This window comes from Lonchura striata, chromosome 18 (genome assembly GCF_050655825.1).
Source record: "Lonchura striata isolate lonStrDom1 chromosome 18, ASM5065582v1, whole genome shotgun sequence".
In the NCBI taxonomy this organism is placed as follows: Eukaryota; Metazoa; Chordata; class Aves; order Passeriformes; family Estrildidae; genus Lonchura; species Lonchura striata.
Window position 1 is genome coordinate 2,331,699 of NC_140720.1, and position 25,802 is coordinate 2,357,500.

Genomic DNA, 25,802 nt, shown 5'->3' on the forward strand with positions numbered 1-25,802 from the left:
GGGAGCGCCGGCGGCCCGCTGGCCAATCGGGAGCGGCGCTCTCTTGACGCGCGGCGCGCGCGCCGGAGGAAGAATGGAGCCGGGGGGAGGGCGGGGGTGGGGGATCAATGGCCGGCGGGGCGCGAGCGCCGCGCGGCGGCCAATCAGCGAGGGGGCGCGCGCGCGGGGCACGCGCTCATTAGCATGCGGGGCGCGCCCGCCCCGGCGGAGAACGCGCGGCGTGAGCGGGAGGCGCGGCGGGGTCCCCCCACCCCCCCCCGCCTTTTCCCACCCCCCCTTCCCTCCCCCCCCACCCCCCCCAACCACACACCCCCGGTTCCCTTTGCTGCAGGAGCAGCCGGTGCATGGGCAGTGCACGGGCACCGGCAGGAGCACGCTGCGCACCCCCGCCACGGGACCGCACTCGCCCCGCGCGCGGAACGCCCCTCCGGTAAGTAACTGCGATCCGCGGGTGGGTTTTTTTTGTTGTTGTTGTTGTTGTTGTTGTTTGGGGGTTATTTTAATTTCGGGCGCTCCGGGGTTATTGTTTTTGTTGGTTTTTTGTTTTGTTGTTTTTTTTTTTTTACGCCTTAACAATTTTTTTTGGCGTTATTTATTTTGGTTTTTGGGCGTTAATTTTTTTTTTAATTGCGTTTTCGGCATTATTTTTATTTGTGTTTTGGGCATTATGTTTTTTTTTTCTTTGCCTACTTGGATTTATTGCGTTTTAAATTTTTGTGCCGCTAATTATTTTGCATTTTTTTCAATTTATTTTTTGCAGATTTCCTTTTTTTTTTTTGCGCGCTTTTACCTTATTATTTATCTTTTCGCTTTATTTGTTTGCTCCTAAATATTTATTTGCATCTTTCCGGCATCAAAATTTTTTCTACGTTCATCTTTTTCGTACAAAAATATTTTTTTCTCTTAATCTTTTTCCCCCGAAATATTTTCCCCTGTATTTCTTTCCACCAAAATATTTTTCCCTTCATCTTTTCCCATTAAAAGATATTTTCCCTTTCATCTATATAGTAAAACATTTTCCCCTTAAAACTCTTCTCTTCAAAACGCTTCGCCTTAAAATTTTGTTCATTAAAATTTTGTGCGTGAAAACATTTGTTCATTAAATCATTTGCTCATCAAACGCTGCTTCATTAAACCGTTTGCGCCTTCAAACATTTTCGCATCGAGCCCTTTTTGTCTTCAATTTTTTGCTTTAAATATTTTTCCCTTTCAATTATATCCCATTAATTTTTTCGCTTTACATTTTTTTTTAAATCTCAAATTAAAAAAAAAAAAAAAAAGGCAAAACATCCTTTTTCACATATTTTGCTCAGCTTTATTTAAAGGAAATACACGTTTTGTTCCCGGCCCGTGTTCCTTCCCCCGGGGCTCGCCCCGGCGCTCCCCCCGGTCCCCGCGGTCCCGGCCGGGCCCCCCGCGCCCCCGGCCGCGCTCGCCGCCCCGCGCCCCTTTGTTCGCCGCCGCCCGGCCCGTGCCCGGCTCCCCCCGCCGGATCGGGCCCCCCGGCCCCGGCGCTGCCAGAACAATGACCCGGCGGGCGGGAGCCGCGGCCGGGCACCGGCAGAGACCGGGAACCGCGGCCGGGAGACCGGGGAAATACCGGGAAACCGGGGCAGGGCGCCGGGGACGGACTGGAGAACCGGGGCGAGGAGGGTCGGGACAGCGGGTGATATCGGGGAAGCGGGGCTGGGGGAACCGGGCTGGAGGGAAGACGGGGAAACACCGAGGAACCGGGGCGAGGGAAGGAAGGAAACCGGGGAACCGCGGCGAGGGAGGCGCTGAGCACCGGGGAGACAACGGGAAGCGGGGAAGTCGAGGGCGAGCGGGGCCGAGCCCCAGGGAGATACGGTCGGTGAACCGGGAGTGATAAAAGAACCGAGCGCCGGGAAACCGGAACCCGAGCAGCGGCCAGAAAGGGTCGGAGCGGCGGGAACCGGGCCCGGGCTCCAGGCAACCGGGATTGGGAACCGGGAGCACTGGATAGCGGGGGAGCTGCGCTCCGGGAGCACCGGGAACATGGAGCGGGGGGGTCTGTGCGCTGAGGAAACTGGGGATCGTGAACTGGGAGTACTGGGAAAAGGGGAGGCCGTGCTCCGGGGACGGCAGAGAGCAGCGGCCGTGCGCCGGTGGTACCAGGGAACGCGGGGCCCTGCGAACGGCGGAGAAAGCGGGCTGTGTACCGGGGAAACGGGGAGCGGAGTGCTGGGCCGCGGGGGCTCTGGGGTGCAGCGATGGCCGTGCTCCCACCCTGGCCGTGCTCTCACTCTCTCCTTTCTCTCCCCGTGCCAGGAGCGGAGGATGAACCGACAGCCCCGGCGCGGAGCGCGGCACGACGCCCGCCGAGCCGGCCCGGCGCGGCGCTGAGCATCGCCCACGAGCCGTGTCGGGGTCCCGCCGAGCCCCCCGCGGGTGGGTGCCCCCGGCATGGACGGCCGTGACTTCGCGCCCCCGCCGCGGCTGCTGTCGGAGCGGGGCAGCCTGGGCCACCGGCACGGCACGGGGCGCGTGGCGGGGTCGGCGCACGGGGCCGTGCAGCCCCCCGGACACTTCCAGCCCACCAAGTACTTCCCGGCGCCCATCTCCATGGCCACGCACACAGGTCAGAGGGGTCGGGGCGCCCGCGGTGTGGGGGGCCGGGAAGGGCTGGGAGGCTCGGCACGGCCCCGGGAGCTCGGCACGGCCCCGGGAGCCCGGCCTCCCTTTGTGCCGACCTCGCTGTCACCGCGCCGCTGGTTTTGGGGTGAGGGCTCACGCACACGGGGAACATCCCCCCACGCAGCCGCTCCGCCGGCGCGGGAGGAGCGTGACCCCGGGCTGCGCCGGCGAGATCCCGGAGCCGGGACAAGGAGGCGCGTTCGGGGCGAACAAGGAGGCCGTTATGCGCGGGGCCGTGGGGCGGCGGTGGAAGGTCACCGAGCCCGGGCTCGATATTCGGCGCCGAAGTGTCAGGGTGCGAAGGGGTTCGCGGCGCGTGTTCGCCGCGGCAGCTGCCGGAGCTGGACAAAGCGCGGCACACGGCCGAGCTCGGCACGGCCAACCAGCACCGGCGCGGGGTCACCGGATCCGGCATCCGCGGCGAGCTGCCCGCGCGGCTTTGTCTGCGGCATGTGCTCGGCTGCGGCCGGGCAGGGCTGAGCCGGGCTGCGCGGCGCCCGTACCGGGCTTCGCTGCACGGGGGCTTGGAGGGCGCAGCCGGCGGGGAGCCCCCTGCGCTGCCGAGCTCCGGGATGGAGCCGGAGCGGGAGCCGTGTGCCGGCTCGGCGCGGCGCAGCGCCGGGCCCCCCGCTTCCCGCCGGCGCAGGCGGTTGTCTGGCCGCGGCACGGCGGCAGCGCCGGTTATTGTCGCCGCCTTGATGAGCTGTGAATACTAATAAAATTATATCTGCTTTAATGGGATTACAATTAGTGCGTGGATTAGGGCGGGGGGCACGGCCGGGCCGGCGCGGGGGGGTGGCAGCCGTGGGGGTTCTTGGAAGGAGGTGGAAAGCGGGGGGCACCGGGGGGTGCCGGGGAGGCGGCGCCGGATCGGGCCCGCGGCCGGGGCGGTTTCGCTTTGTGCCGGCGGCCCCGCTGCCGGGACCACCGCCGGGCTCGGGGGGCCACCCTGCCTTTCCCCAGCTTTGTTGGGTGAGGAGTGCGGATGGGGGTTTGGAGCCCGGCCCCGGGATGAGGGCTCGGCTGCTCTCCGGCTCGCGGTGACCGTAGGGGGGATCCCGGAGGGACGCCAGCGCCGGGGTGCTGCTGGCTTCCCTCCGGCTTCCCTCCGGCTTCCCGCCGCGGCCGCGTCCCCGTGCAGGACCCTCACACCCGCCGGGGCCTGGGCGACACATGGGAGCCCGAATGCACCGGAGGTTGTTAAAATAACATGGATCCGGCTAAAAATACCCCGGCAGAAACGCGCCGAAAAAAAAAATTAAAAAAAAAAAAAAAAAAAAAAAGAGGAAAAAAAAAAAAAAAAAACAGAGAAGCCAAACCCAACAACAGAACGAGCTAAAAATATTCCGGCTTTGGCAGGGCCGGCGCAGCCGGAGCGCTTCCCAGCGAGCTGCGCTCTGAGGCTCCGCGCGGCCGGAACGCTGCTGGGGCGGATAAACCGGATAATTTAGTGGCCGGCACGGTGCCGGCGGGAGCGGGGTCCCCATCCCCGGCACCCCGAGTCCTCCCGGCGTGGCCCGGCCGCGGTGCCGGCAGCCGTGGTAGCGTGGCGCGGTAATTAACGCCGATGATTGATAATTACCCCACCCAGCGCACGGAGCCAGCCCGCGGTTGGCCGTGGCGGGGCGATGCCGGTGCGGCACGCGGCACCCGGCGGGCACGGCGGGGCTCCGGCCGCGCTCCCCCAAATGGCTCCCGGCGTGGGGCCGGACTACACCTCCCAGGAGCCTTTGCCGGGCCCGGCGGCCGCCCTGGGAACGGGAGATAAAACTGTTTTCCTTGATTTTATTAAAGCCGTAACTCAGGGCCGCGCGTTCGTGGAACCGAGCGCTCCGGTTGGCGTCGGGTTTGGCACCGGCACCGCCCGGGGAGGGGGGCGTGGAGACCCCCGGAGCCACCGGAGCCCACCCAGGCAGGGTGCAGCCCCTGCACCCCAACTGTAGCGGGTCCCACTGCCGCGGCTCACGCCGTGCTGAGCTGGGCCGGGGGTCCCGGTGCCTCTGCCACAAACGGAGGGTGGGAAACTGTGGCAGAGGCCTGTGCGAGGCACGCTGGGGCCTGGCCGCAATTTTTGCCTTTGGGATGTTTTTGTGGACTAGTGGAGAGTTGTGACTGTGTTAGACTGTGTCACCGTGGCCGAGCCCTCAGCCAGGAGCAGTGTGGCCGTGCCGGTGTGGTGTGCGGCTTGACCCTTGGGGTGTGTGTGTGCATCCTGGTGTGCGTCCCAGTGCTGCCCCGCATCCTGGCAGTGGCAGTGTTGGTGTTCATCCTGGTGCTGGCGCACAGCCTGGCCATGACAGTGCAGGTCCCGGTGCATCCCAGGGTGCATCCCAGCAGCTGGATGTGCTCCCAAACCTGTCCCCACCTTGGACCGTGCCGCAGGCTGGGTGCTGTGCAGTTCCTGGCACGGCTTTGAGGGGGGATTCAGGTGGTGATGGTGGGATGCAGGTGGGGACGGTGCCCCTGGCTGGGTGGTGACACAGGGCCAGGTGCCAGTGCTGCAGCCGCTCTGCATCGCTGCTTCCCTGGAGACGGGATCAGACAAGGGGCTGGAGGCCGCGCCGCAGCTCCGGCGCAGGGGCTCCCCGCTCCCCCCAACCCCCCGTGCGGCGCATTGCCAAAGTAAGTGTCAAAGTTAAACCAGATCTGGAGATTAACTGGGCTACTCCTTGGTAGCCATGGGGCGCAGGGGCCGAGCATGGCCGGTGGGAGCAGTGGGATGTGCAGAAACCCAGAGCCCGCGGAATTACCCCGGCTCTCGTGGAGTCACCCCTGAGTGCCTCCACTGTTCCTTAGTCATGAGCTGGATCTAGGCAGAGATGTTGCTACGTGTCAGGCCTTGGGGGACGGGCAGCTCCCACCAGCCCTTGGCACTGCTCGGGGAACAGTGGGGGTGGGCTCCACGTATAATTTTGGGGCCACTCTGGGTGCCCCCGGCTCCTCGGGACCCCCAGCTCTGCCTGTGCTCTGCCTGCCCCACAGCACCACTCCAGGGCCGGTTCTGACCCTGCCTCGTGCTGGGGCCCCCCAGCCCTGAGGAACGTGGGGGTGGACGAGTCCTCCCTCCACCAGGACCCACATGTGTGAGGCTCACAGGAACTGCACAGGGCACCCATGGACCCACATTTTGGAGGGTTCCTGGGAAGGGTCCATGTGCATGGCATTCATATGACATCAGGAGTGGGGTGGGACATCAGGACCCCCGGGACTGGACACTCCCTGGCTTCCCTGTGCTCCAACAACGGTCTTCCAAGGCACGTGTGTGTCAGGTTGTGCCATGGGTGTGCAAATCATGCTCATGCTCAGAGTGTTTAAGTCATGCGTGCAGGGAGCGTGCACTGAGCACATGCATGTGCCAGCTGTGCCAGTGGTGTGTGCCAGCAGTGTTTCCCAGCTGTGCCAGGACTGTCCACCACCCTCGTGAGTCCTTTGCACATGTGGCCCCAGTGAGTGTGTGAGCACTTAAGTGTGCAGTGGCTGTGGCCAGCACAGCTGCCAGTGGCATTCCAGAGGGGATAACCCATCACACAACACTGGGATCACCCTCCTGGCCCCTCGGGCATGTTCGGCAGCATTTCACCATTGCAGCGTTCATTTAGTGCTGTAACAATATGGATTCAGTTGGAATTACAGCACCGAGGGAGTCAGAACCCATTTATTCCCTGTTTGCCAAATTTTTAAAGGGGCCGTGTGGGTTGTGAAGCACGTGGGGGGCTGCTCATCACCCCCTACCCAGTCGGGGGGGGTCCGGGTTGTCCCTGCCAGGGCTGCAGCCAGCTCCCGGCCCTCTGCCCGTCACCTCAGCTCCACTAGGAATGTTCCAGCCCCAAAATAGCCAAGGGAGAAACCCAACCCTATGCACGTCCCCCCCGCCACCGTCCTGGGTCTGTCACTGCCTTGGGGATCCCAGAGGAGCCGTGGGCTGAACCCCCCCAAGGACCACAGCCCCCTCTCCATATGCTGGCCCTGAAACTTTCTGCCTTCCCAACACATTCCCATCTGTGCTGCACTTGGAGAGGGGGCGAGGAGCAGCTGGAGGGAAGGGAGCACCTCTTGTTGCCCCCTTCTGAGTCTCCCCAATGCCCCCCGCCCCTCTCAGCGCCATCGGTGTGGCCGTGCTGAGACCTGGCACACTTGTCACACGTGTGACCCTCTGCGGATTCAGAGCCAAGGGAAATTTCGTGCCGGAGCCGGGAGCGATGCCGGCGGGGCTGAGTCACAGCACCGGCCTCGGGGAGCCCAGCCAGGGAGTTCCCAGGGTGACGCTGCCGGGGGGCGGTGGGGGGGCCAGGCTGGGACCCCGCAGCCCATCTGTCCCGTGCTGGCAGCCCGCCCCACAGTGCTGTGCCCGTCCCGGCGCGGGGAGGAGCCACCGCACTGCCGGCTCACCGGTGACACGAGTTGTGCCCGGTCTCGGGGACCGGCAGCATGGGCTGCTCCGGCTCACCGGTGACACGAGTTGTGCCCGGTCTCGGGGACCGGCAGCATGGGCTGCTCCAGCTCACCGGTGACACGAGTTGTGCCCGGTCTCGGGGACCCGTCCCTGTCCTGTGCTGCCATCACCGTGGCTGGAGGGGCAGAACCAGGGAGCTGCTCCCTGCTCCTGCTCAGTGCTGAGCGTGGCAGAACATGAGTGTGCAGGGGGCCACGGCGAGCGGGAATGTGGGATCGAGCGGGAATGTGGGATTGGCAGTGCTGGCCACGGGGCCAGTGCGCCAGTGACCCGTGAGTCAGCGGGTGGGCGGTGGGGAGCGGCGGCCCCACAACCCTCCCGGGACACCCCGGCCCCGCCGCCATCGGGGTGGGGTGAGGAGGTATTTTTTTCCAGCCCGTTTCTCAGCTTCCAGAAAAGTCTCATTCTGGAAACCTCGGCTTCCCGCCCGGCACGCTGCCGGCTCCACGCCTGCACGGGGTCCCGCGGCACGGCCGGGGCTGTGGTGCGCAGGGTGGGTTTGTGTGGGCAGCACCAGGCAGGGATCCCCCGGGACACGTTGGCACAGCGGGATGTGCCCACCCATCCCGGTGCGTGTCCGGTTCTCAGGGATGTGGGTGGGATGCGGCCGTGCCCCCGGCCCACGCGGCCCTGCCCGGCTCGGCCTCGCCACGGAGGAAGGAGCGAAGCTGCCTGAAACCACATCCCGACACTCATCCCAGAGGCATCCCGGTGGGATTAGCCGGGGAGCGTGGGCCGGCTTAGAGAGCAAAGCATCGCTTCCTGCCCCGGCCGGGCGGGCAGCCAGCCTGCGCTTCGCGCCACGCCACGCGTGCCGAGCCGTGCTGAGCCGTGCCGAGCCATGCCACGGCTGCTCTGGCACACACAGACGTGGGGAGCGGGCCCACACGGTGAGGGGCAGCTGCTCCTCCATCCCAGCTCCTCCATCCTGGCTCCCTCCATCGCGGCTCCCCCCATTCCCACTCCCCCCGCCCGGCCGCTGGCCACCAGCTCCGAAGTTTCCACCATGATCTCACGGCTTGGCCGGGATGGGAGCGGGATGGGGGGCGGGATGGGGAGCGCCGGCCATGGGCCTCCCCAGGGGTGCTGGGGCCCCCCCGGGCTGCGGGGGAGGCAGAAGGGTCAGGGCCAGTGCTGTCCCCCCTCCTTGTGCTCACACACATGTGCACACACACACCCCACACATGTGCACCCATGTGGCTTGGCACAGCCCCTGTCTCTGGAGCTTGGGATTGTCCCAGCACTGGGAGCAGCCTGTGTCCCCTGGCGGGGAGCAGCAGTGTGGGGAGCCACACGCATGTGCAGAGGCCCCACGTGCTGGCACACCTGTGTGAGTGCTTAGGGCACGCACAGGGCAGGGCTCTGGTGCCCCTCGCATGGCTCTGCTGTGCCTCGCACACTCTGGGGCACATCGGGGCCCTGTGGGGCTGGGGGTGTCAGGGACAGGAGTGCGTGAGGGGTGTGACCGCACAGGGGACGTGGGGGATCACAGGGGACATGCACAGGCAGCATGTGCACGAGGGACAGGGTGACACGAGAGACACGGTGACACGAGGGCTGTGAGCACAAGGGATGTGTGTGCACAGGAGCTGGGTGTGCACAAGGGACAGTCCCACGAGGGACACATGTGGCACGAGGGCTGGGTGTGCCATGGGGATGCACCGGTGCAGCGTGGGCTGCACAGCCCCGTGGCAGCCGTGCACACCTGTGTGTGCACAAGGGAGTGAGCTTTGCTGGGTCATGCGAGCAGGGCCTGCATAGCCCCTGACTGCCCTCAGGCCCCCCAGACTGTTGTCAGCACCCCTGACTGTGCCCTCTCCCTGCAGCCGGCAGCAGCCTGATGGGGAGTGCCCCCCCCTCCTCCTTCATGGGGGGCTTCCTGAGTGGCAGCCTGGGCTCGGGGGGGCCCAGCCACCCCGCTGGCCCCGCCGCCTCCCCCCCAGAACCGGCCTTCTGCGGGCCCCACTCCGGCACCTCCCAGATCTGGTTCTCCCACTCCCACGAAGGTGAGTGGGCACCGGGATGGGGATGGCTGTGGGTCTGGGGTGGCTGGAGGCAGTCATGGCTCGGCCCGGTGCCGGTGGTCACGTTCTGCCAGTGCCACGTATATGGGATCCAAACCCCCTGGGTCAGTGGCTTCTGGGTGATGAGGGTGGGTTTGGCCACTGTCGTGCCCCAAAACACCCTGGGCATCCACATGGAGCGGGCTTAGACCCCACAGTTGGGGTTCAGGGGGGCTACAGAGGCTCGTGCTGGGCTGCAGAGCTCCAGCTGAGGCCGGGCCACCTCGTGTCATTGGTGATGATGAACCCGGACAGGGACTCCCCTGTTGGGGCAGGTGACAGTGTGGGGACCCCAGGGGCAGCCCTGGTCACACCGAGTCCCCGTGCCCCCCCACGCGCTGGTGTCTCCGTCCCGCTGGAGGAGCGGGAGCGGGGCGGCGGTGCTGGCGCGGGGCCCTGGCAGCCTGCCCGGCTGGTAGTTTGACCGGCTGCCAGCTGGCTCCCGGCGTTCCGGGGGGGCACGGGGGGACGGGGACGGGCAGCGCACGCGGCTGACGGACAGCCCGCCCGAGCAGTGCCGAGCCGAGCCAAGCACGGCCACTGCTGACGCGGGGCTGGCGGGGGGCTCAACCCCACCCCCGGTTCCCAGAGGGTGGGAGGGGTCCAGCCTGGGGGGGATCACGGGCTCTGCAGAGAACTCCCAGCTGGAGCCGTGCAGGTTGGGATGCCGGGGCCAGGTGCCACCCCAGCCCCTCTGACTCTATGTCCCCAGCCCCGGGATATCCCCGCTTCTCCGGGAGCTTGGCCTCCACCTTCCTGCCCATGGGCCACCTGGACCACCACGGCAATGGCAACGTGCTCTATGGCCAGCACCGTTTCTACGAGAGCCAGAAAGGCAGGTACCGGGGCCACCAGGGCCCCCATGGGGGCATATGCCCCCAGCCCGGCAGGGGTGGGGGCTTGGTGCTGGAGCAGGTGGTACTGGGGCAGCGGGTGGGGGTGGGTACCAGTCCCAGCCCTGCTCCTGCTTTTCACGGGGTTCTGATGGGGGACATGGACCTAACGAGCCCAACCTTTCATCCCAATCCTCCCACCATTGGCACGGCCGCCATTTGGGTGGGGGGTGTGCACGGGTCTCACCCATCGCCCTCCCCTCCAGATAACTTCTACCTGCGGAACCTTCCGGCGCAGCCCCCCCTGCTCCCCGCCAGCCACGGCTTCCCCGGCATCGCCCGCGCCGCCCCCGGGCCCCCCGCCGGCTCCTGCAGCCGGGAGCGGGATACCGGCCCCCTCCCCAAGACCCCCAAGGACTACGAGCGCTTCCTGGCTGGCAAGGAGAAGGGGGGCAAGGGGGACCCCAAGGAGCGGCTGCCCGAGGAGGACCCCAAGGAGCGGCACAAGGCGGTGCTGCCGGTGCCGCCCGAGGGGCACTGCAAGGAGGGGGTGCCGCCGCGGGGCTCCGGTGACGGACGCCCCAAACCCCTGGCCTCGTGCCTGCTGGGGGCCAAGGGGCTGGATGGGGACAGTGCCCGCGCCGCACTGCCCAGCTGTGCCGGGAGCGCCCTGCCCCGCGCCGCCCGCTGCGCCCCCAAGGAGCGGGAGCCGGGGGTCCCCGAGGCCCCCCAGCCCTACGGCGAGGCGGTGGAGCGGCGGCAGATGCTGCACCACGCCGTGTCCTACACCGTGCCCGCCGCCGGCTCCTTCCCCTGCCTCCCGCTCCACGCCGGCCCCGAGGTGCTGTGCCCGCTGCCCGAGCCCCCCGCCCGCGAGCTGAAGCTCAGCGGGGCAACGTTGGTTCCCTCCGTGGGACCCCCGACGGACAAGAGCCGCTCCTTCCAGGCGGAATCCGGCGGGATGGAGCGCGGGGACGGCAAGGAGCGGCATGCCGAGGCGGGCACGGAGCCCTACGGTGCCCCCTTCCACCACCCCCTGAAGGCCGAGGGGCCGGCAGAGCGGCGGCTGGACTGGGGGACTCCGGGCACCCGGCTGAAGGGGCTGGAGTACCTGGGGGGCGGCGCAGCCGAAGGACCCCCCTTCTCCGGCCGGTGCCCCGCGCCCAAGGCGGGTCTGGAGAAGGGCTACTTCGAGGTGCCGCCCGCCCCCGACTGCTCCCGTGCCCCCCGGCCCGACCCTCTGGGCGTCCGCGTCGGCCCCTCCTGCTGCACTTTAGAGAAGGGCCCCCCCAAGGAGCCCCCGGCCCAGAAGGTGGCTCGGATCCGGCACCAGCAGCACCCCGAGGCGGAGGCGGCCGAGGGCAAGCGCAAGCCCCTGGAGTTGGGTGGTCTGGGCTACGGCGGGCACCCCCTGCCCCCCTGGGGGGTCCAGGGCCAGGGCCCCCCCCTGGCTGTGGCAGAGGAGCGGAAGGGGGGGCCCTACCTGGACCCCTTTGGCGCGGGGCTGGTGCGGGCGCAGGAGGTGCCCAACGCCCCCGACGAGGTGTCGGCCATGAAGAACCTGCTCAAGTACAGCAACGGGGCGCTGCTGGGGGGGCAGAAGGGTCCCCCCTTCGTGGGGCTGGGCAGCGCCAAGGGCAGCTGCGCCCACCAGGACGCCAAATTCCCACCGGGAAAGGGTCAGCCGGAGCTGGAGCGGCCGGACTGCGCCCGCGGCCGGGAGCACGAGGCGCTGGGCCCCGGCGGCACCGAGGGCGAGGTGCGGCAGCCGCCCGTGGGCATCGCGGTGGCCGTGGCGCGGCAGAAGGACACGCTGGGCCGCCACGAGCCCTACGGCACCGGTGGCGCCGGCGGCAGCGGGCGGCAGCGGGCGGCTGCTGGAGTCAAAGGTGAGGGCTGGGGAGGGGGCCGGGGCGGCGGGGGCTGGCAGTGCCACGCTGATGCCACCGTGGTGTCCCCGTGGCAGCAGGCACCGCGCGCCCCGTGCACCTGATGGAGCTGGAGGCGGAGGAGGAGCGGGGCCGGCTGTGCGAGGAGCGCCTGGGGCTGCCCGGCAGGGACATCCTGCTCCAGTGAGTGATGGGGACCAGGGGTGCTGCTGCTCGGGGATGGGGGAAAATGTGCGGTGTGTGCTTTTCAGGGTGCAGGTGTGGAAGATAGGGGTCCCTGGAGGTGCTGGGGGGCCAGGGGAGGGTGATGCCAATGCTGCCCCCACACTCTGTGTGTCCCCTTTTCCCGCAGGGACAACAAGGACCTGGTGGAGTTTGCCCGGATGCACCCGTCGGGGGGGTGTCCCGGGGAGCTGACGCCCCATCTGATGATGACGGGGGGCTCCTCGCTGCCGGCGGGGCAGCTCGGGGGGGACCCCGCTGCCCACGCCCACCCTGCCCACACGCACTGGCTGCCCCGCACCCGCAGCCCCTCCATCTGGATGGGGGGACACTCCTACGGTCGGTGCCGGGTTTGGGGGAAGCTGGGTGGGTGCTGAACTCCAGCAGTGGGGTGCTGACAGACCCGTCCCCACAGGCATCGGGCACCCTGCCCTGCACCAGAACTTGCCCCCTACCTTCCCTGCCTCCATGCCCAGCGCCATGCAGCCCGTGTTCCCCCTTGCCCAGGACCCCCCTGCCCAGCTCGTCATCCTCCCCACGGAGCCTCCCACCCACGGCACCCCCCACACGCTGGGTGAGCCTGAGACCCCACCATGGGCTGGGGAGGGAGGTCCTGGAGGCTGGGGATAGATAGAGAGGAGGGGAGGTACTTGGGGTTGCAGGGTGGGAAATGGGGTGTCACAGGGGGTTTTTGGGAGTTCATGGCTAATGGTTCCCTGGGGGTACTTTTGGGGGTTCAGGGGAGGGGTATGGGGTCCTTGCAGGTGCTTTTGGGGTTCAGGGCTGGGAGATGGAAGTCTCTAGTTGTGCTGCCAGGGTCACAGGACTGGGGGTCTTCACTGCTGGGGTCTGTGGGGTGACCCTGAAGAGGGTCTCCAATTGCCCCCCTTCTGCTGGCAGCTGACGTGATGGACCAGGCATCGCTGTGGCCCCCCATGTACCCGGGCCGGGGTCCCAGTGCCCACCTGCAGCACACGGGGCAGCTCCCTGTGTACCCACGGTCGCAGTTCCTGCGGCAGCAGGAGCTCTATGCCCTGCAGCAGCAGCAGCAGCAGCAACAGCAACGGGCGGCACAGGCCCTCGAGATCCAGCGCCAGGTGCACGGCCAGGTGCCGGGGGGCTGGGGATGGGATGGGCTGGGCTGGGCTGGGATGGGATGGGATGGGATGGGATGGGGTGGGATGGGATGGGATGGGGTGGGATGGGATAAATGAGACGTGGGGCTGGCTGGAGGCTGCAGGGTGGGATGGGGGTTGGCATGGGGGGTGGATTATGGGACTGGCATGGCAGATGTGGAGGACTGAGGGGGTGGGGACAGGCAGTGGGGCCGGGACTGGACCACGGGGCTGGATGGGGAAGTGGGATGCAGGGCTGAGATGTGGGGCAGGATGTGACACGTGTCACCTCGTTGTACCACGCAGCGGAAGCCGGAGGAGCAGCCCCTGGAGCTGGAGGAGAGGGGTCCCGAGAAGCCCCTCAAACCCTCCCACAAAGCAGTTGCCTTAAACCCCCCGGCCAAGGGCCTGACCTCGGCGGCCCCCGCACCCCCCAAGCTGTCCCCGTGCTGCCACTCGCCGGCCCTGCGGCACCCGGCCAAGTGCCCCGTGACGCTGCCCACGGCCCCCTGCACTTTACCCGCCTGCCCCGCCGCCAGCCCCGCCGTGGCCCCCCGCTCGCCGGCCGCCAGCCCCCTGCCCGCCCCCAGCAAGGGCGGCGAAGGCGAGGACGCGCGGGGCGAGGGGCAGCCCCCGCGCCGCTACCCCAAAGCCCTGGAGCCAGGTAGGACCGCGGGGCCGGGCCGGGAGGAGGGCGGCGGGGAAAGCCGGGGCGTCCCCGCTGATGATCGCCGCTCCCCGCAGACCTGCCCCCCGGCTACGGCTACCCCGCCACCGCCATGGGCTACCCCGCAGCACACTCGGCCGAGCCGGCAGACCCCGACCCCGTGCACGCCGGCTCCCCGCCCGCCGAGCCCGAGCAGTCGCGGACCTTCAGCCCCACGGCCGAGGCGCTGCGGGAGCCGGGCCCCCCGCGGGAGCCTCCGGCCGAGGGTCCCGGGGCGCTGCTGCACCGGCATCACCTGCTGCTGCCGCCGGGACCGCTCTGCGGGGAGCGGGCGGCGGCGCCGGCCGGGGCCGGCACCGAGGAGCCCTTCGGGGGGCACCGGGAGCTGGATCAGGGAGCAACGGAGCAGCCGGACCAGCATCACCCAGCACCCGAGGGGGTGGGCTCCCCGCTGCCCCCCGCTGCGGAGGAGGAGGAGGAGGAAGAGGAGGAGGAAGGCGACAGCGATGGCTCGGAGCCAGAGGGCAGCTGCAATGAGGAGGAGGAGGAGGAGGAGGATGGTGACGTCCCCAGCGGGCACCAGGGCTGCAGGGGTGGGCTGGAGGCGCTGATCGCCGCCGGCATCGACTTGGGGGAGCTGCCAGCACTGGAGGAACCCGAGGAGACCCCCCCAGCGCCCCCTTCGCCTGCCCCCCACCCCTCAGGGATCCCGGGCATTGCCCTGCTCAGCGAACTCGCCGACCTGGAGCTGCGCCGGCGCCGCTGTGACCTGGCCAGGGAAGGTGGGTGACACCCGGTGCCCCCAAGTGTCCCCGGCATGCCCTGGAGACTCCCAGCACCCCTGTGCTTGCAGTACCCTCCAGTGCCTCTGCCCGGTGGGACTGGGGGGCTGTGCCGTGCCGTGCCGTGCCGTGCCGTGCCGCCTCCCACTCGCAGCCAGGCTCGGCTCCAGTGCTGGCTCCAGGCAGGCGCCGGGATTCCCTCCCAGCTCAGCTTCCCCAGGGAATCCCGGGGCCCCAGCGGGAATGGCCACACAGCCTGGCGCATCCCCAGCCCTGCGGGCGGGAGGGAGGGAGGGAGTGAGGCGGGGGACCCAGCACTGGGTTCAGGTGGGGACAGCGTGGGGCAAGGGGGTGCCTGTGGGGTCCCACTCCCGGTGGATGGGGTGGTGGGATGGGCACGAGGCCAGATGGGGCAAATCACCATGGCCCTCCCAGCCGGGGGTCTGCTCCTGTGCCCCTCAGCCCCCAGGAGCCCATGCAAGCTCTGGGATGTCAGTCCTTGCTGACGCCCTGCCATGCCCACAGGTGAGGATGAGGAGCTGCTGGCCTTCAACCTGCAGAACCTGGCCACGGTGGCAGCCGCCTGGTCGCTGGTGGAGGCGGCAGGACGGGAGGGCAGCCCCCCTGCACTCAGCCCCCTGCCCGTGTCCCCCCCGCCCCGTGCCCGCGTCCCCCGGCGCAAGTACACCTGGACCCCCAAAACCAAGGCCGTGAGTGTCTCCTGGAGGGAGCGGGAAGGGGCGTGAGCTGCGCCCAGTCTCAGCCCTGGCTTTGAGGCTGCTGGCACTGCCAGCTGTGCCCAAGCCCCCCCTGGCCCCCCAGGTGTGCCCGCTGAAGGCGGCCATGGAGCAGCTGAACACGCAGGAGGTGGAGGTGCGGATGCGCCTGGCCGAGCTCCAGCGCCGCTACAAGGAGAAGCAGCGGGAGCTGGTGAGGCTGCAGCGGCGCCACGACCACGAGTACGTCCCGTCCCCGTCCCTGTCCCCATCCTGAGCCTGGGGACAGCGCTGACAGTGCTCTGTGCAGTGAGTCTGGGCCTGTCCTTGCCCTGGGGCTCTGCTGACGGTGCTCCCGTTCTCCAGGCGTGACGAGAGCTCCCGCAGCCCGGCGCGGCGCGGGCCGGGGCGGCCGAGGAAGCGGAAACACTCCAGTGCCCTGGGCAGGGCCGAGAGCCGCAAGGTCAAGTGAGTGACTGGTGCCACGTGTCCCCCCTTGGCCCAGGGGACAAAATTAATCTGCAGGTTTTATGTCACAAAACGTTAGTGAGAGAGGGGAGGGAGGGGGAGGAGGGAGATGGCAGCTGGGGCGTGCAGGAGCCAGCCAGACTGGGGTCTGGATGCTTCTGGAGGATGCAGGATGAAGCTGAGGGGTGCAGATTCCATCCAGGGGTGCAGGATCCCCCCCAGGGGGTGCAGGGTTCCCTGGGGGCCCTGTGAGCACCGTGCCCACACTGTGTCTCCCCAGGGCAGTGAAGACCAGCCTGTCCCTGCTGTGTGCCGAACTGAGGGGGGACCCTGAGCCCCAGAAGAAGAGGAGCAAACTGGCTGGAGGCACCTTCAGCAGCCTCCAGGGCTCCCCGGTGAGTCCCATGGGGTCTGGGGGGTGTGTTCTACCCCCAACCCCCCCTGAGTCCCCCCAGTGTGGGGTCCTCTGCCCTGTGTGGTGACTCGTGGGGTGTCACAGCTGAAGCAGAAGGTGAAGGGCAAGGGGCTGCCCCCCGGGCTCAGCCCCTTCCGCCGGAGGGACCCCAACCCCGCTGCCCGCATCCAGAAGAAGCTGAACCGGCCCAAGGGCTCCAAGGGCTCCAAGTACCAGGGGCAGGACCCCGGTCCCCGGCAGCCCCCCCACTTCAGAGGCAAGGCGGGCACAGGGATGGGGTGTGGGAGAGGGGTGGGGTGATGGGGTGAGGTCCCAAATGAGGCATGGGGATGGGGATCTGCTTGTGAGCTGCTGTGGGACAGGGCATGGGGATGTGGGATCTGGCGTGGGGATGGGATGTGAGGTTGGGGTTGGGGCTCTGGGGTCTGGCACGGGACTGGGGTTCAGGGTCAAAGTTGGGGGTGCAGGGTCCAGCCATGGGTCTGGGGGGCCAGGACAGATGGGGGGTGCAGCTCGTGCCAGGGGGTCACACATGGCCTCAACTCACCCAGTTCTTTACTGGGGGTGCAGGGACTAGCCCTGTGTGTGGGAGTCCCTCACCACTCTCCTCCCCCCTTGCAGATGAGCCTGAGGGTGACACGGACAGCGAGGAGGGGGATGAGGAGCCAGGGCTGTCACTGCCCACAGGGCCGGTGGCTGTGCTGGGGCCCTCCCCGTCCTCCGTGGTGAAGATGGAGGCCAATGAGAAGGCCAAGAAGAAAAAGGAAAGGCAGGGGCTGCTAGGTAATGGGATTTTCTCTGGGAATGCTGGCAGGCACAGGGGCAAGGACCCTGGGGGGCATCTGCTGGGACTGGGTGGGCAACTGTGAGGTGCTGCAAGCCTGGGCCTCCACGGGGCCCCCTGAGCCCTGTCACCTGTGGGGTGCCCTGACCCCTCTTCCCGCCAGGTCCGTGCCGCCTGGGCAGCCCCGAGGGTGAGGTGAAGATCAAGCGGCGGCCGGTGAAGCCGGGGGCAGCCGGGAAGCTGGAGAAGGTGCCGGGCCAGCGGAAGGTGGGAGGCTGCCCCGAGGGCAGCAAGAAGAAGCTGAAAGCCAAGGCCAAGGAGAGCCTGAGGCCCCCAACCCCCGGCGGCCCCAGCCCCCCGGGACCCCCCAGCAGCCTCTTTGGGGGCACTGACCCCCGGCTGTTGGGGCCACGGGACGAGGGGGCCCGGCTGGGAGAGAGGAGCAAGAAGGGCACCCGCAAGAGCAAAGGGCTGCAGGCGGCCCTCAGGGTGAGTGGGACTGGCCTGGGGGCACCCCTGGGCTCGGGGGCAGGGGGATGTGGCGTCTCCATGGGCTGGGGCCACCAATGAGACCAGGGCATGCAGAGGTGGGGTTATAGGGGGGTTCCAGTGAGACCCGTTTTTGGGAGTGGTTGTGGGGCACTGATGGAACCATGGGGTGCAGAGGGATGGGGGCAGGTTTTGCACAGGCTGCAGGTGCTGGTGGAGCTGGGGGGGGTGCCCCTCAGGGTGGTGGGAGGCCCTGGTGAGCCCTGGGGTGGGCTGGGGTCACACAGAGGGGTCATTGGCCGGCCCTGACCTCCCCTTGCGGCGCAGCGCAAGAACGGGGCACTCTCACTGGCCCTCTCCCCCCGGAGCGCCAAGACCATCCTGAGCAAGGGCAAGAAACTGGCCAAGGTCAAGAGCAAAGTGGCCACCAAACAGGTGAGACCCGCGGGAGGTGCCCCCAACCCTGGCACGGTGCCGTTTGCCCCCCACCCACCCCAAGCCTCCTCCTGCAGTGCAAGGGCCGAGCTGTCAGCAAACTCCTAGAGAGCTTCACCGTCGAGGATGACTTCGACTTCGATGACAACAGCAGCTTCTCGGAGGAGGAGGAGGAGCTGGGAGGCTGCCTGGCAGGGGGGGCGCGCGGAGGGGTGCCCCACGCCTGCGCCATCCAGAAGGAGGATCTGCGGGACGGGCTGCACATCCTGATCCCCAAGGAGGACAGCCTGCTCTACGCCGGCAGCGTGCGCACCATCCAGCCCCCCGACATGTGAGTGGAGGCTCCCGGGGCTCCCAGACATTTGGGGAGGGGCCCAGCCGTTTGAGGGCTGCACCAAGGTGGGTGCTGAACCCCTTCTGTGCCCCCTCCTCAGCTACAGCATCATCATCGAGGGTGAGCGGGGGAACCGGCAGCACATCTACTCGCAGGAGCAGCTGCTGCAGGAGGCGGTGAGTGGGGTGGTCGGGGTGGGGATCAGGGTGAGGGGTCAGGGAGGGGCGTCCCGGCCCCCACAAACCCTGACACGCTGCTTCCCCCAGGTCCTTGACGTTCGGCCGCAGTCACGGCGGAGCCTTCCACCCGGCACCCGCGTCTGTGCCTACTGGAGCCAGAAATCCCGGTGCCTCTATCCAGGGAACGTGGTGCGAGGTGAGGGGGGCTGGGGTCAGCTGGTGGGGCGGGCACTGCTGGGCATCCCCCGCCCACCCCAACAGCCCCCCTGTGCCACAGGCTCCTCCAGCGACGAGGAGGAGGAGGACGCCGAGGCCGTGCTGGTGGAATTTGATGATGGGGACACGGGACACATCGCTGTGTCCAACATCCGCCTGCTGCCCCCCGACTTCAAGATCCAATGTGAGGGGCGGGCTGGGGTCAGGGGATGGGGGGGCTGTGGGGGGAGCCCGGGGCCGCCCTGACCCCCCACTCCCTGCAGGCACCGAGCCCTCCCCGGCACTGCTGGTGTCCAGCTCCTGCCGGCGGGCGAAGCGGGCGTGCGGCGACGTGGGCACCCCTGGGGCGCTGCCCCCCACGCTCTGCCCCGACCACGGCCCCCAGCCCCCCCGGAATTCCGGCAGGAAGGCGGCCGGCAAGGAGAAAAGCGGTATGGAAGGATAAGAGCAGAATCACCTGCCGGGCTAGGATGAGGGGGATGATGTTGGGATGGGGGAAAGGCATTGGGATGAGAGAAAGAGTCTGGGATAGAGGAAGGATGCTGGGATGTAGGGAAGTGTGCTGGGGTGTGGGGAAGGCTATTGGGATTCAGGGAAAGGTGCTGGGATGTGGGCAGGGGAACAGATTCATGGAGGAATGCAGGGATGTATGGAAGGTTGCTGAGATGCAAGGATGAGCTTAAGGGGGCTGGGAATATTGGGGTGCAGAGGAAGGTGAGCAGCTGGGGTTGGAGGAATGGGTGGCACGACGGGGGTGGAGATCAGCCCCAGAGCATCCCTCCCTCCCTGCTCCTGTGCCTCCTGACCCCTGTGTTCCGCAGGCAAAGCCATGGAAGGGCTGTCGGGGGGCCGGGGGCCGGCACTGGGTGACTCGGCGGCCGGGCGGCGCGGAGGGTCCCTGCTCAGCTGGGCCGCCGTGGCACAGACCAAGCGGAAGGCGGCGAACAAAGGCTCGGCCGTGCTCCAGAACCTCTTCCAAGTCAACGGCAGCGCCAAGAAGCTGCGGGCCAAGGAGACCCTCTTCCCTCTGCACCACCACCACCACCACCTCGCCGCCCCCGTCTTCGGCAACGCCTTCGGCGCCGACTCCTTCGGCCGCATCGCCAGCTCCTACGGCTCCTTCGGCGCCGGCGCCGGGCTGGTGCTGCCGGCGGCCCAGAAGCTCCTGCGTTCCAAGAAAGCTGAGCGGCTGGAGGCCGAGGTGGGCAGGAGCGGGCGCAGGAAGGCGGCGGGCAGCGAGTTCCTGGTCAAGCTGGACCACGAAGGGGTGACATCCCCCAAGAACAAGACGTGCAAGGCGCTGCTGTTGGCTGAGAAGGACTTCGGGGCCAGGCTGGAGCGGCCGCTGAGCAGCCACGGCTATGGACACGCCGGCCTGGGCGGCCGGGAGCGCAGGGGCCGCGCGGCCGCGCACCCGCTGCCCGTGGGGCTGGCGCTGCGCAAGTACTCGGGGCACGGGGACTTCGCCCTGAACTGCGACAGCGACTGCCACAGCTCCTACTCGGACATGGACGAGGACGAGGACGCGGGTGGCCTTGGCGCCGACGTCCCCTCGCGCTTCATGACGCGCCTTTCCGTGTCCTCCTCTTCCTCGGGCTCCTCCACCTCGTCCAGCTCCGGCTCCATCTCCACGTCCAGCCTGTGCTCCTCGGACAACGAGGATTCCTCCTACAGCTCGGAGGACGAGGACTCGGCGCTGCTGCTGCAGACCTGCCTGTCGCACCCGGTGCCGGCGCTGCTGGCGCAGCCGGACGCGCTGCGGCCCAAGGGTGCCGCGCCCCAGCGCTGCTTCCTGTCCAAGGCGGCCGCCACCGGCCCCAAGGCCAAGCTCAAGCGCAAGGATCCCCTCAGCTTCGCCAAAGCCAAAGACTTCTCCCGGCGGCAGCGCCTGCCCTCGGTGGAAAACCGGCCAAAGATCTCCGCCTTCCTGCCTGCGCGCCAGCTCTGGAGGTGGTCGGGGAACCCCACGCAGGTAAGGAGCCCCACGGGCTCTGCTGTGGCACAGCCGGCACCCGGCTCTTGGCACTGACCGTGCCCGCCGTGGGCACCCACCTGGTGTGGTTTGGGGGGAAAGGAGCAGGCACAGCTCGGGGCAGGGGGCAGGTGGGTGTCTGTGGGCAAGGGACAAGGTGCACACTGGGGACGTGTCAGGTGCCAGGTGCTGCAGGCAGAGCCCGGGCTGCTCGGGGTGCTGGGGACACCAGCTGTGACGTGTCATGTGTGACGTGTGGGTGCTCAGTGCTGGTGGCACTGCCTGCAGGGTCGGGGAGGGTGCTGGTGGCACGTGGGCAGCCAACGCAGGGAGCTGGTGACACCAACTGCAAATGGCAGCACAGGGAGGTGGTGACTCGGCTGCGTCCCTTGAGCTGGTGACAGCAGCCGTGTCCCTCATTCTGCGAGCCCCCCGCGCTGGCGCCGCTCTCCGCGTCCCCCCGCGGTGTCCCCACGCCAGCAGGGCGGTTTGGGGGTCCCTGTGCCAGCGCCGAGCCCGTGTCCCCTCCCCAGCGGCGTGGCATGAAGGGCAAGGCGCGGAAGCTGTTCTACAAGGCCATCGTGCGGGGCAAGGAGACGCTGCGCGTGGGCGACTGCGCCGTGTTCCTGTCGGCCGGGCGGCCCAACCTGCCCTACATCGGCCGCATCGAGAGCATGTGGGAGTCCTGGGCCAGCAACATGGTGGTCAAGGTCAAGTGGTTCTACCACCCCGAGGAGACCAAGCTGGGCAAGCGCCAGAGCGACGGCAAGGTGAGGGCAGGGCTGGCTCTGGGGACAGGGAGCCACGCGCCAGCTCAGGTGGCCACACGTCACGTCAGGTAGCCAGGTAGCGTGTTGTGTGGTCGTGCATCATGGCAAGTAGCCACATCGCGCATCAGCCACACATCAAGACATGTATCATGGCAAGGAGCCATGTACCACATGAGGTAGCCACGTAGCAGGGCAAGTAGCCATATGCCATGTCTGTACATTGGTGTGGCATGCCGTGCCAGGTAGCCGTGTCCCATGTCATGTAGCCGCGCATGGTCATGCACCACATCAGGTAGCCGTGTATGGTGTCGAGTAGCCACACATCTACGTCAGGTAGCCACACACCATGCCAGGTAGCCAGGTGTCTCAGACCAGGTGGCCTTGTCACTGGCCAGGTGGCCCTGTCCCACAGCAGGCAGCCATGTCCCACAGCAGGTAGCCACATCCCCAGCCAGCTAGCCACATCCCCAGCCAGCTAGCCACATGGCAGCCCGGGCAGCGGCAGTGACGGCGCCTTGTCCCCGCAGAACGCGCTGTACCAGTCGTGCCACGAGGACGAGAACGACGTGCAGACCATCTCGCACAAGTGCCAGGTGGTGGGGCGGGAGCACTACGAGCAGCTGACGCGCGGCCGCCGCTGCCAGGACCGCCAGGACCTCTATTACCTGGCGGGCACCTACGACCCCACCACGGGGCGCCTGGTGACCGCCGACGGGGTGCCCATCCTGTGCTGACCCCCGGGGTGCCCATCCTGTGCTGACCCCTGGGTGCCCGGCCCCCGCTGACCCCCGGGGCGCCCACCCTGTGCTGACCCCGCCCGGCTCTTCTGCAAAGGGCGACGTGGGGACACTGGGGGCACATTGGGGGGCGTGGGGAGGGCTCCCCTACAAGCCATAACTTTCCCTAGTACCTCTGACTGTTTGCCAGCAGGTGAAGCAGAAATCAGGTGTGTTGTTCTATTTATTTTGCCTGTAAATATTGTATTTCTTCCGGGAAGTTTTATGGAAAAGCGAGAAAGGGGGGGCGGGGAAAAAAAAAAAACCACCAAACCCAACAACAGCAAAAAAAAAAAAAAAAAACCAAAAAAAAAAAAAAAGAAAAAAAATTCACAAAAAAATAATAATAATCCTCGGGGAAGGGGGTGGGGGGTCGTTTCTGTGCACTGTGTCCCCCAGCCTGGGGGGACGGGGACAGCGGGGAGCGCTGTACAGAGGGGGCCAGGGCGGGGGCTCGGCCCCGGGGGGGGCCCAGCGCCGCCGTCCCCAGTGCAATAGTGGGGTGACCGCGGGGGGGACACCCCGGGGGGACCACGGGGACCCCGCGGGGCCGGCGGACGCTGGCCCGTCCCGCCGCCGCTGCCTGGAAAATATGTACAGGGGCTTTTCCAGTGTAAACACTAAAAAACATAAAAAATCCCACAAAACAGGATTAAAAAAAAAAATAACCCGAAAGGACAAAAAAAAAAAAAAAAAAAAAAAGGAGCAAAGGGTTAAACAAAGGTTTTATGAGCCGCCATTCCTGTAAAGGCCTTTTACTATGGAACTTTTTTATGGATAACTTGGCTTATGAATAAATATATGAACCGTTGCTGGCGCCGGCTCCGCTCTCGGCTCTGCCTCAGTTTCCTTGAGCACCGGGCCTGGAACCCCCAGTTATGGACTGGGGATGGATCCGGGATGGATCAGGGATACAGGCATGGATCAGGGATGGGTCAGAGATGAATTTGGGATGGATGCAGTTGATTAGGGATGGATCAGTCGGGGATACAGGGATGGATCGGGGATGGATCAGGGATGGAACAGAGGTGGATCAGGGATATATCAGGGATACAGAGGTGGATGAGGGATGGATCAGTGATGGAACAGGGGTAGATCAGGGGTGGATCAGGTGTAGATCAGAGATGTATCGGGGCTGGATCAGGGGTAGATATGGGGTGGATCAGGGGTGGATCAGTGATGTATCAAGGGTGTATCAGGGATGTATCGGGGCTGGATCGGGGGTAGATCAGTGATCTATCGGGGGTAGATCAGTGATCTATTGGGGGTGTATCGGGGCCGGATCAGGGGTAGATCAGCGATCTATCGGGGGTGTATCGGGGGTAGATCAGTGATCTATCGGGGGTAGATCAGCGATCTATCGGGGGTAGATCAGCGATCTATCGGGGGTAGATCAGTGATCTATCGGGGGTGTATCTGGGGTAGATCAGCGATCTATCGGGGGTAGATCAGCGATCTATCGGGGGTAGATCAGTGATCTATCGGGGGTAGATCAGTGATCTATCGGGGGTGTATCGGGGGTAGATCAGCGATCTATCGGGGGTGTATCGGGGGTAGATCAGTGATCTATCGGGGGTGTATCGGGGGTAGATCAGCGATCTATCGGGGGTAGATCAGCAGTCTATCGGGGGTAGATCAGCGATCTATCGGGGGTGTATCGGGGGTAGATCAGTGATCTATTGGGGGTGTATCAGGCAGGGGTAGATCAGCGATCTATCGGGGGTAGATCAGTGATCTATCGGGGGTGTATCAGGGGTAGATCAGTGATCTATCGGGGGTAGATCAGCGATCTATCGGGGGTAGATCAGCGATCTATCGGGGGTAGATCAGTGATCTATCGGGGGTGTATCTGGGGTAGATCAGCGATCTATCGGGGGTAGATCAGCGATCTATCGGGGGTAGATCAGTGATCTATCGGGGGTAGATCAGTGATCTATCGGGGGTGTATCGGGGGTAGATCAGTGATCTATCGGGGGTGTATCGGGGGTAGATCAGTGATCTATCGGGGGTAGATCAGTGATCTATCGGGGGTGTATCGGGGGTAGATCAGTGATCTATCGGGGTAGATCAGTGATCTATCGGGGGTAGATCAGTGATCTATCGGGGGTCTATCGGGGCCGGATCGGGCCCTGCTCGCTCCGGGCCCTTTTCCCGCCCCCACGTGGGCTCGGACGGACGGGCAGCGCTCCCTCGCCATTGGTGGAGCCTCCGCCAATCAGCGGGGGCCGAGCCGGCAGCCGGGCTCCCATTGGCTGTCGGGACGCGCTTTTGTTCTCGGCTCTGGCGCGCGCCGCCCACGCCCGGCCGCCAGGGGGCGCTGTGGGCGGGGCCGAGCCCGCGCGGGGCCGAGCTGCCCCCTGGCGGCCGCGCCGCGCCACAGCAGCGGGACAGGGACGGGACAGAGGGACACGGGGACAGAGGGACACGGGGACAGAGGAACGGGATTGGGGACAGAGGGACACGGGATTGGGACAGAGGGACACGGGACTGGGGACAGAGGGACACGGGACTGGGGACAGAGGGACACGAGATTGGGGACAGAGGGACACGAGATTGGGGACAGAGGGACACGGGACTGGGGACAGAGGGACACGGGACTGGGGACAGAGGGACGGGATTGGGGACAGAGGGACACGGGACTGGGGACAGAGGGACACGGGATTGGGACAGAGGGACACGGGACTGGGGACAGAGGGACACGGGATTGGGACAGAGGGACACGGGACTGGGGACAGAGGGACACGAGATTGGGACAGAGGGACACGGGATTGGGGACAGAGGGACACGAGATTGGGACAGAGGGACACGGGATTGGGGACAGAGGGACACGGGATTGGGACAGAGGGACACGGGACTGGGGACAGAGGGACACGGGATTGGGACAGAGGGACGGGGAGGGGGACAGAGGGACACGGGGGGACAGAGGGACACGGGGGGACAGAGGGACGGGATTGGGGACAGAGGGACGGGATTGGGGACAGAGGGACACGGGGGGACAGAGGGACGGGGAGGGGGACAGAGGGATGGGGAGGGGAACAGAGGGACACGGGGGGACAGAGGGACACGGGGAGAGACAGAGGGACATGGGGGGAACTGAGGGACATCCAGGGGGACGAGGGACACGAGGGCGGAGTATTTGGGGGACAGGAAAGGGAATGGACAGACGGACACAAGCTTAGAACAGAAAGACGGATGGGCAAGTGGAGGGACAGAGCTGCGTGCTGGGAAGGACAGACAGATGGACAGACATAGCTGGAGGGACAGCGACAGGTTGGCAAAGGGACAGAAGGGTGGCTGGACAGACGGATGGACACAGAAAGGGACAGACGGACAGGCAGATGGGCACAGGAGGTGATGGACAGATGGATGCAGGGAGGGATGGACAGCTGGACAGACAGACTGATGCAGGGAGGGATGAGCCAGGCAAGTGCGGGTTGGGTGGACAGACAGATGGACAGATGGATGCAGGGAGGGATGGACAGATGGATGGACAGATGGATGTAAGGAGGCCGGGCAGACACGGGGATGCCAGGGGACAGGACAGACGGGCGGATGGCTGGACAGACGGA

The 25,802-nt window shown here is 66.5% G+C and overlaps 2 protein-coding genes across 5 annotated transcripts in view; one reads left to right on the forward strand and one right to left on the reverse strand.

The window, feature by feature from the left end:
- The first annotated feature begins 279 nt into the window (after nucleotides 1-279).
- Nucleotides 280-23,056, forward strand: BAHCC1 (BAH domain and coiled-coil containing 1). 4 transcript variants are annotated; one of them, XM_085556606.1, is made up of 27 exons: nucleotides 280-430; nucleotides 2,290-2,599; nucleotides 8,935-9,114; nucleotides 9,884-10,006; nucleotides 10,271-11,893; nucleotides 11,971-12,076; nucleotides 12,246-12,454; nucleotides 12,531-12,689; nucleotides 13,016-13,224; nucleotides 13,537-13,894; nucleotides 13,975-14,679; nucleotides 15,205-15,389; nucleotides 15,502-15,638; nucleotides 15,762-15,863; nucleotides 16,144-16,258; nucleotides 16,363-16,534; nucleotides 16,900-17,061; nucleotides 17,226-17,551; nucleotides 17,879-17,986; nucleotides 18,064-18,317; nucleotides 18,421-18,496; nucleotides 18,587-18,695; nucleotides 18,777-18,899; nucleotides 18,979-19,146; nucleotides 19,537-20,687; nucleotides 21,221-21,457; nucleotides 21,985-23,056. In XM_085556606.1, the coding sequence occupies exons 2-27, from the start codon at nucleotides 2,425-2,427 to the stop codon at nucleotides 22,189-22,191; spliced, it is 7,479 nt and encodes a 2,492-aa protein (XP_085412732.1). In that variant the 5' UTR covers nucleotides 280-430; nucleotides 2,290-2,424; the 3' UTR covers nucleotides 22,192-23,056. The 4 variants fall into 4 exon arrangements, with proteins under 4 accessions (XP_085412732.1, XP_085412734.1, XP_085412733.1 ...); XM_085556608.1 differs by having other exon boundaries at nucleotides 13,016-13,212; XM_085556607.1 differs by having other exon boundaries at nucleotides 11,974-12,076.
- Nucleotides 23,057-23,711: 655 nt separating this feature from the next.
- The window catches only part of LOC146765805 (uncharacterized), a 2,569-nt gene continuing 478 nt past the window's right edge, over nucleotides 23,712-25,802 (reverse strand). The window contains exons 1-3 of the mRNA XM_085556460.1: nucleotides 25,281-25,802; nucleotides 24,352-24,958; nucleotides 23,712-23,832 (exon numbers count right to left, since the gene is read on the reverse strand). The exon at nucleotides 25,281-25,802 is cut by the window's right edge and continues 478 nt beyond it. Coding sequence (XP_085412586.1) covers nucleotides 23,712-23,832; nucleotides 24,352-24,958; nucleotides 25,281-25,802 — 1,250 coding nt within the window. The remainder of the gene's footprint in view (nucleotides 23,833-24,351; nucleotides 24,959-25,280) is intronic.